This window comes from Microplitis demolitor, chromosome 3 (genome assembly GCF_026212275.2).
Source record: "Microplitis demolitor isolate Queensland-Clemson2020A chromosome 3, iyMicDemo2.1a, whole genome shotgun sequence".
Classification (NCBI taxonomy): Eukaryota; Metazoa; Arthropoda; class Insecta; order Hymenoptera; family Braconidae; genus Microplitis; species Microplitis demolitor.
In genome coordinates this window covers 19,501,482-19,512,497 of record NC_068547.1, presented here as the reverse complement: position 1 = coordinate 19,512,497, position 11,016 = coordinate 19,501,482, and the positions used below count along the sequence as shown (strand labels likewise).

General features: G+C 27.1%; 1 protein-coding gene across 5 annotated transcripts in view; it reads right to left on the bottom strand.

Moving 5' to 3' along the window:
* Window positions 1-2,850: 2,850 nt before the first annotated feature.
* Window positions 2,851-11,016, bottom strand: part of LOC103574564 (homeobox protein 5) — a 163,667-nt gene continuing 155,501 nt past the window's right edge. For 3 of the 5 annotated variants that reach the window (XM_053737855.1, XM_053737856.1, XM_053737857.1), the window contains one exon: window positions 9,456-11,015. In XM_053737855.1, coding sequence (XP_053593830.1) covers window positions 9,909-11,015 — 1,107 coding nt within the window. In that variant the 3' untranslated portion in view covers window positions 9,456-9,908. Of the gene's footprint in view, window positions 3,605-4,861; window positions 5,106-7,952; window positions 8,101-9,455; window position 11,016 lie in introns of those variants that run through there. The other 2 variants (XM_008554036.2, XM_053737858.1) reach the window with 2 other exon arrangements.

Below are 11,016 nucleotides of genomic sequence, written 5' to 3'. Positions count from 1 at the left end.
ATTTTTTGATACAAGAAATTTTTACTCGCCCTGAGAAAATTTTTTTAAGGGAAAAAAAAAATTCTTGCGGCAAGAAATCATTTTTTCTGCACGTTAAGAAATGAAATAAATATTTTTAAATTTATCAACGAGATTGGAGTGCGTATTTATTAAAAATATTATTTGTTATTGTTATATTTATAGTTATTATAATTAAAGTATACTGTGATTATTATTAATTCTGATCAGTTATTTTAAAGTTTATTATAAAAATCACATGCAATTGACTTGAGGTCAGTGATAATAATTATATATTAAAATCATTGGAATAAACTATCGTACTTCCAATCTCGTATTTTTAATTTGTTAAAACTTTTCATTTGATATTCCGGCTAAAACGTCTGTTTTACGCAGTTATTAAAGCGCATCAATTTACTTTTTTCATAAATAAAAATATGTATAAATACATTGTTCAAATTTGAAATTTTCTTTAAAACGTTTGATTCTGATTGCATATATATCGTGGCAATGGCATTACTTGTTATTTTTTTTTTAATTAACAAAAGTTTGTACAAAAGAATTTGGCCGGACGTCATTCTAAATTAAAAAATTTTTGTTAATAAGGAAATTTGCTGGTATTTCCCGGCGATATGTACACAATCCATTTATTCTTGATTTAATAATTACTTAATTATTAATTTTTTTTAATTTACCGGATTAGCAATATGCAATAATTACTAAACAAGATTTTTGATTTTTATTTTTAGATTAATTTTTTAAAATTTATTTACAAATGCGCTGATAAGACTGTAAATTATATAGTAATTGAAAAAATATGTAATTAATCCTTTATGGTCACTGTTTTTTTAATCATAACAAATAATATCTGACTTACTCTAATAATTTAAAATTTTTTCATCTTGGAAAACTGAACTAATTATTTTCTACTATTTTGATTAAGCTTTTATCATCCACCCAACATCAGTACTGACAAATAAGTAAAAAAAAATTTTCTAAAAAATTTAAAAAAGTTTCACACAATTCAAATTTAAAAAAAGTTTTTATTTCCTGTCTATTTATATTCTGATAAAATTCAGCAAATTACATTGGTGTTTTATGTAAAAATTTAAGACCAAAGTATTTTTTGAAAGTGAACATAAAAAAAATATTTTGAATAGTGACCAAAAAAGGATTAATTATCAATTACATAATAAATTGTACAGTGGAAGTAAATTTTTGATATTAAATTGTTTATTGTCTGTTATATGTTGATGTAAGCCAAGATCCGGTGTACCGTTTATTTAAACTTTTTAAATATTTACTCAGAGACTTGTGCTCCGTTTACGATAAATCTATTACTAGCACCATTGTATCATTTTGTCATAATTATTTAAAATTTAAAATTACTCAATTTAAATTTATATTCTCATACAAATAACGCAGAGCCAAATTAATTTTCATTATTACATTCGCTTTTTATTTTGTTTGATTAAGTTTATGATTATACGATATCCATTTTAATTTTTATTTTAACTTTATTCTCAATAAAAAACCTGAGTCTGATTTAAGTCAATTAAAATTGTCCACGCATCCGCTACACGAGATTGTAGTCATGCAGGTCTAAAATTATCTGTCATCATTACTATTATTATTATTATTATTATTATTATTTTATGTTTACAATATTAATTATTATTTATCCATTAAATTAATTATTTAATAATAATATTTTAATTATTGGTCATCAATGATCGTCTGAATTTCTCGTTACTACTCGGGTAAATAATTGTGTGCAAAAATATTATCATTATTAGTTATCAATTATTATAAATATTATTACAAACATCATAAATATTTTAATTCGTTTACTCACGATTATTTGTGGGAAGAAATGAACTGGCAAGACTCGAGTAATCGATTATTGTTAATTTAATTACTATTTACTTCATTTCAAATAATTAATAAAAGGTTTCTATTTCAAATTAAAATTAGACTGCTAAAAATATAGTTGATAATTATCGTCAACGAAAAAATAACATATTCTTTATTAAACAGTATATATATTTGGGAAACATGTTAATAATTAATAAATAACTGCTATTATAAAGGAACAAAATTATCCGACTGAGAAAATTCAAAGTAATTAATTTATTTATTTATTAATTAGCATTCCATAAAAATACTATATGTTACCCATAAATTATGTATATAGGTTTGGAATAAATTATGCGCCTATGGTACATAAAAAATGGCTAAATTATCATGCTTCATTTGTCATTAATTGATTATGTTAATCATCATTAACTAAATTAATCTTTATGTCATTTTTTTTTTGTTAGAAAAATTATAGTGACATGATTATTCAGACTTGACAGGAATATACGATTGATTGATTAATTATTTCTTAAAGTTACCATTTTTGAATTCTCTAAAGCCTCAGGGCTAGTATTTTTTTTTCTTTTCATTTTAAATTTTATTTTTTTACTCCATTTATGTTTATTTTTCCTTTAATTTTATCAGTTATCATTATCATTGATATTATTATCATAATCATTACAATTAAGTAATTCACAATATATATTACAAGTAACGTAATCACATAAAAATGGGAAGCAAGAAGTGCAAGAAAATTCATCAGCAGAATTTTCAAATTGCATTTTATAATTCTACACAATAATAATAATAATAATAATAATAATAATAATAATAATAATAATAATAATAATAATAATAAAAAATAATAATATTAACAATAATAATAATAAAATTGGTCAAAAATTTTGAGATACAAAATGAATTTATATCACTGTATTTTAAATAACTTCTTTTATTATTTATTATACTACTAAATAATAATTATTTATTAATAGATTAATAATTATATTAATTATTCAATAATTAATATTATACAAATTCAGAATATTACATTAATATTAATTATATTATTAAATGATAATATATATTTACAAATACAAATATTAATATCACCCCCACCCAATTGTTCATTATCAACCACAAAATTTTTATTTATCATTTTATTTATTTCGTGAGTATTATTCCCATTATACTAACGGAATTATCTCCTTTACACTTATCTTACTTCATTACCATAAGAATAATAATAATAGTAATAATAATAATATTAATGATAATGATAATAATAATAATAATAATAATAATAATAATAATAATAATAATAATAATAATAATAATAATATTGATCATTATTATTATTATTATTATTATTATATATACAGTTTAAAAAAAGAAAAGCGCTTAAATATAACGCACTGATACACAGAATTACGTTTATATTATTTTCCGTAAAAATAATTATAATTATTATTTGTCAATAATTATAAATTATTAAAACTGTTATTGATTATATTAATCACCGACAATTCGGCGCTACTCTTTGCTGCTGAGTTAGCAGATTATTTTTTTATTTTTTTTATCTTGATTAAAATTTTTGGCGTTGCTTGAAAGTGACGATGCCTTTGATGATCTTGCGCTCTGTGCAAATTGTTTTCGAATTTTATTTGGAGTACCTATATCACTTATGTTGTCCAATTCGGCCATGGCTTCTTGAATCGCATTCTCCAGCTGCATATTCAGTTTACGATTTCTATAGAGAGACAGGAGGTTTTCAATCATTTTTTTTATTTTAATACGAAACTTTATTTATTTTAATTGATATTCAACTATATCTAAACACATAAGTCATACATTTATTATAATGCACGACAAACACGACTACTGATTTAATAAATTAAACTGCAGATTTTATTATAAATGCTATACGTTAGAAAAAAAATGATAATTTTAGCATTTGAATATTCCAATTATTAACAAATTAATTGGGACTATTAGAAATTAATTATTGGAATATTCAGAGAAGCAAAAAAAATAAAATAGAGACTACGAAAAAGGCAGGTACAAGAAGCTACTACAGTTACGAGTATAGCATTTATAAGTGTGTTAGTATAGATTTTTCATTTCTATTATTGCGAATATTAATTGACGTTACTACTTATTTAATTAAAGGAGTACATAACTTCAGAGGTACAACAAACAACTAATTTTAGAGAACTTATCAACGACGGAATATTAATTAGTCTTTGACCTACATTTAATATAATTACTCTATCGAGTTGGTCGAGTTTTGTTACTTTGAAATAATTTTCTTCTTCAGATGTCTTGAAATATATATTAAAAAAAAAAAATATTCGAAATAATTATCATAATATTTTTATCAAAAATGCAAAACTGAAATTATTAATTTTTTGTAAAAGTTTGAATTCATACGGTCAATTTTTAAAAAAATTCTATTAAATTTTGTTTTTAAAATAAACCTATCAATGCTTAACTTAATTGGTCAAAATAATGGGCAATTTAGTTAATGACCGGTGATTTGGCCTAAAATGTTTTATATATGAAAAAAGAAGTGGAAGATTTACAGTTTTAAATATCAGCAGTCCCTCACTTCGAAACTGTAAAAATTACATTACTTCTGAGACGTAGTAATTATTACAGTTTCGTATGAGACTTTTTTCAGTTCTTAATAGTGTTTCATTCATAATAAAGTTTCGTTCAACTAAAAACACATTAGAAACCGTGAAACTTGGTATCTATACTTGTCATTACTTTATTACAAGACGTAGTCTTAATTATTACAGTGCAAACTGGTAATACTTAAAGTTTTTCATAAGAGGGCCCTGTTTTCACACTAAAAACTGTAGTTTTTCTACTGCTCTTTTTCGTGTATAATATCCGTGATTTCTAAGCTCGCTAAAGATATGTACTCCTCTAATGGACTGATCTATTAAAAAATAGACCTAGAATGATTGATCATAAGATCATCCCTGTCGGGTATGCGACTCACTTCCTAAAACGTTTTCGTGCTCGGTGATGTGCTTCTAGGCCGTCGGATAGGGACTTGAGATTCTTGATTTCGACATTGGTTAAGGTCTCACCGGCACCGTACCACCTCACACACACGGTTAAACTTCCTGGTGGTCCAAAAGACTCGACTTTACCCGGCCACGCCGGACTCCCCAGCGCCGCACCCCACACAAGTTCGCCGACTTTCACTTCCCAGTTTCCTTTATCTCCCTCAGACTCCGATACTAATCCAAACAATTCAATAAACATTTAGCTTTCTAACCCTCATTTATCAACATCATCACTTATCAGACAATTATTTATCATCTCCCCTCAGTTATCCATTCAATTTAAAATATACAATTATAATTACAATGATACTATTTTAATGATTAATGATTCATGATAAACCTTTGCCCCATTACCGTAATATACACGTATTATTCATTATTTCATGATGAAAAATTATTTTTGTTAGATTTTTATTTGTGTTATTATTATTTAAAGAAAGCTATTATATTTTTGTGCTATTCATGATAAATTTGAATATATCATAATTATGATAATAAATATCTCATTCCATTATAATGAGATTGAGATAACGTTTCAGTGCACAAGCAAGTGCGTTTTGCAGTGAAATTATTAAACATACATATTATACATTATTATTATATTTCTTAAATTCATTACGCGATCAGACTTTCATATTTTTTTTTAATAAAGTGAATACAGCTTTACTGCCTTATTCTATTGACATAAAATGATAACAATATGGGTAACGTTTTGTTAATTATTATTACCATCTTCAAACCCAACATCTAAGTGACTAACTTATCAATTTTAAGTTAACAACTTTTTTTGCAAAATTATTTTCTGATATGTTGTATATAATTGACATCACTTGTATGGTGTAAGTTTAATAGTTTTTACTAACCAAATTTATATACAAGCTACTTAACGTCAAAAAACTGTTAATGATTTGTATTGTTGCATAATTTAATTATAGAATTCTTTATAAATTTTTTATTATAGTCTTACACCTGATTTTATATAAATATACATACTAATTGTGTAAACTATTGATATTATTTAATGTCGATATTGACACTTTTAATATTGTTTATGTATATTTGCCATCCGGCGTAAGCCTTGGCATTAAAGTTTAACAAATAAGTAAATAAAATAAAATATAATTTTTATATATCTTATTGTATTACCATTTAGATATTGGGTCTAAACATGTTAATAATAATTAACGAAACTTTACGCATACTGTAATAATTTCATGGCAATGAAGTAAATTAGTAAAGCCGCATATCCTTTATTTTAAAAAATTATTATTATTGTTATTATTATTATAAAATTTTTTTCATGCGACTTTAATAATTTATTTAAAATTCTAACGTACGTGTGATATTTATATACAAAAAAATAAAAGGGTGAAAATGATTTGTGAGAATTGTGAGCCACACCCCGACTGAAATGAACGCAGATCGAAGCAAATCCGCGATAACCCAATTAATGTCATAATATAATTAATAATTACAATTTCGATATTTATTATTACTTAAGAGACTCATGTCATGATATAATTAGGCGTAATACTTAATTATTTACATATGTATTTACATATATATATATACATATATATATTTATACATAATTACATGTTATTAATTGATAGTAATTTATTTATTTGTTCAAATTTAAAAAAGCGGATGATGTTAACTGTGTAGATGTTTTAGTGCATAATTTACCTACCTGATGGCATTAAAAATAAATTAATGGCATTTATTACCAAATAAACCGTTTACTTGGTTTATCGTTACATAATTATAATATGAACGTTTAGTGTAATAAATACATACTGCACACTATTTACAAGGCTATAATTATAATTATAATTATAATTGTTAATAATTACAATTGTTTATGATACTGACAATTGCAGTTGTAATTATAATTAACAATGAAAACCATCACCCAACAAGCGTTTACGCAAATTAAATGAGAATGACTCATGCATGTAAAGTGCACGTTAGCATGCTACCGCGAGTGCAATGAGTACGTTTAATGCAAAGCTTATGTATGTACGTATTACGTATATATGCGTATATTACATTATATTGCAGTTATCGATAGTACAGATAATTAAATGTGAATTTAATTAATGTATGAAAATATGGAAATTCATAGGAAATATATGCCTGTATTTAATGCGAGTTGCTCATACAATTGATTTTATTATTTTATATTTTTTGATGAAATTGAGCTCTTTGAGCTCAAAAAACGGCTAGACGGAAAAAATATACATATAATTTTTGTCCGACGGTAACTTTGGAAAAAGTCGACCGGTTTACACGTGCTCTGCGGCAATTCTAGAGCTTTTTGAAACTTAGATTTGATCAAATAGTTATTTTTAGTATAACTTGTAAACTACTCGACCGATCAACTGCAAAATTTAAGTTCTAAGTCTTGTCGATCCTTTTCAGTTGCCGCCAAAAATGTCCGAATTGGTTGATTCGTTTCAAAGATATCGTCGGGAAAAAAAATTTAGACACTCATACAGAGAGACGGACTTTTGAAAATTGTCAGAATAGATTTCTAGGACCTCAAGACGTCGACATTTAATGAAAATTTGATTTTTGAAAATCAGACCAAAACCGATACCTTTCCTTTTTTTAAAAAATTTTCAATTTTCACAGCAAATAGTTAAAAAAGAAAATATTGATAAAAGTCATGTTAGTAATTAATTATGACTAAAAATAAATAAACATTTGCATAATCGATAATTTAATTATTAAAAAATTAATTTATTTTTACCAATCAATGCGACTTGATAGCAGACATTGGAACTTGTATAAACAAAATAACCGCAATAAATTAAATTGCAAGCAATAGTATCAGTGCAAATTATATACCGAAGTGGATGTTTATTGTCCAATAGTTTCTGTTAACCGTAAACGTTATTGCGAGTGATATATTTGGATTAATGGTACATGATTGTAGTGGTCGATAGAATAAAATTGATTTTGTAGTGAGCAACACGCATTGAGTTAATGGCTATATAAAATACAATACAAAATACTGACCATCCTGGTCTTCATGCAGAGTCGAGTGCATAGAGTGGATGGAGTCCAGCTTTCGTTTGATTCCCTGACCGAGGGTATGCTCCCTGCCCTCACACCTCACCGTGCTCACCACACCCTCGGTTTGCTTCAACGTCTCTGGTGTATAAATCTGACAAATATAATTTGGTCAACTCATACTATACACTCAAACCATATACATGTATATATTTATATACCAATAATATTAGTATCTATATATGTATAAATTACTGATATGTAAAACGCATGCCGTTTCTTTTATTTTCTAATTTATTTAAGGGCATTCTCTGACTGTACTCTTCCCTCCGCCACCCCCACTTTTTTAAGATATTTAAAGACTCAATTGTCATAATTGTATTAAAATTTAATTAATTTTAGTTTTTATAAATTTAAGTCAAACGAAATTCGGTAAATAAGGGCCAGTTTTTCAAATCAGGTTTGTTTTTATCCAGGTTTAAATTAATATTGCTCGCATATCTATACATTAACAATATATAGATATACTAGCAATAATAATTTAAATCCGGTTCGAAAATCTGGCCCTAAATTTTAGCCTACAAAATTTGAAAATTCGAATCATAAAATTAACATCGTTTTATTGAAAAAATTTGAAAAACAGTTGACTCTGCGGTAAAACCCCAAAATTTCGCGCTGTTTTAGAGCTCAGGGAGCGAGTCTAAATTTTCAGTAGAATTTCTTAGACGGCGATTCTGATCAAAATTAAGGTGTCCGTAGGATGTTGAGAGGTCTCGGGAATATCAGGCAACTCCTAATTGACACCAACTGTAATTAATTTTTTTGTAAATCGATGTCGTAGAGAAATCGCAACTACGTTGTCCTTTTTTTCAAGTAATGTTTTAATTTCTTTTAATTAATTAATTGAATTTCAATACTGTCATGACATTCAAGTCATTGGATATTTTTAAAAAGTGGAGGGGGGGGGGGTATTATCTGAGAATGTCCTTAAATGTAAATGATTGTTGTCTGATAGAGTTATTTATTTGAGTATCCAATATGCAAGTAAAGTTTTTAAGTATTGATTGCAGTAATTTGTAATTGTAGTTGTAGTTGTAGTAGAATTTATTTGAGTTTTAAATGAAACAAAATTAATTAAGTGTGAAATTAAGTTTTAACGAACCGTTAATTCTTTCATAATAAAAATTTACCTGAACACTATTAAGATTTATTTTTTCTTTTTAATATTTAATATACGGAAGTAATTAATTACTGATATAAATCTAATCAATGCGTAACGTCAGTGGTAATTAATATAGAATATTTTTAATCAGTTTATTTATTAATTAATTTTGCTTCAATAAACTCAAAAAAAAAAAAAAGATAAAAATAATCCACGGTAAAGAAAAAAATGAATGAATAAATTTAGAAAAAAAATTTCATGCAAAATCATTAACCAATTTTTTGAAAAAACAAATCACGTTCACATGCTCAAGAAGGGCCGCGAGCAATAAAAGTTTATCTGAAGGATAATTATATATTTTTTGAGCATGTATTTTTATTTATTAATTCATTTATTCATAATAATAATTAATAGCTATTAATTTTTTAATTAATAATAATAATATCAATAGATGAGTCATTTTTTAAATTCCCCGTCACTGGTCTAAATTACAGAGTACATTTTTTTTTTCCTCCTACAAATTAAATCAAATGAAAAAAAACTTATTTTAAATAAACATTTAAATGTTAAATAATTACAAACTTAATCGCTACTAAAAGTATAAAAAAAGTTATGTCTCAATTATTGATGACAAAAAATAATATAAAAAAAAGTACAAACAATTTTTTAAAATTTCTCTAAAAAATATTAACGTATGAGAAATTTATACAAAAAAAAATTAGTACGGTAAATAATAATATTTTATATAAATATATATATAACAATATATATATATATATTTATTAAATATCACGTTGATATTACTCGTCATCAGACGAGTCATCACTATCGTCCTCAGACAGATCATCATAATTGTATTGATTATTATTACCAACAACAAACAACGTTTTACTATTAGGATTAGGATTGTGGTGATGATAATGATGATGATAGTCTACAACAGCAATGGCATTGGGATCAGACCGGTAATTTATGTCGTACAAGTGACGATAAAGACCTGGGGTGCTCGAACTCGGAGGAACTCCCTCGACATTGTTAAAGTTGATAACTTTCTGACTGGTAACAGTTGCCGGCAATAAATACGTCTCCCCATTGCTAACTACTGCATTACGGCTCATACTATTCATGTTCCCTAACTGTCTCTGCTCCAGCAAGTTTTGCTGCTGATGCTGTAACTGTTGCTGGTGGTGGTGATGCCGCTGCTGGAACTGGTGATGATGCTGGTGGTGAAGCTGCTGGTGTCTGGTATCATTTCTAGATTTGTAAGACTGAGGATTAAGCTCGAGAGTAAGTTCACGCGGACCCTCAACTTCCATAACAATTGTTTCACCCTCAGCTAATGAATTTAGCGAACGAGGAGCTGAAGTTTCTTGAATTTCCCGCGTCAATTTATTTCCACCCGGTAAAAGCGTATAGTCTGCGTGGTCTGGAACCAATACCTGCTGTTGCTGTTGTCGGTATACATTATCATTATCAGGGGGAACAATATAATTATGTGGGTGATAATTAGCGGAGTGATAATGCCCGGAGTTGTTAATAAGCGAGTGATTATTATTATTCGCTGTTGTTGTTGGTGTTTTAGTAGTAACTGTTGTAGTATCGGTGGAGTGGTTTGGTGATGAGGTGTCCATGTTCTCCTGTGAGTCAACGTAAGTTTTTTCGGGGTGTGTCGTATCTGCTGGCTGGTGCATGTCTACAGTTAAGCGATGAGTGACCGGTGATACGCGGTGATTACCAACCTGGATCCCAGTCGTTACTGTTGACTCGACGTAGGTCTTCCCGTGCTGCAGACCGACCTGACTCATGGCCAGTTCTTTAGTCGTTATTCCTTGGATTCGCCAGTCGTCATTTGGATTCTGGATGTCGCCCGAGTCTGGTTCGCTGCTTGAGATACAGTGAACCATTGGC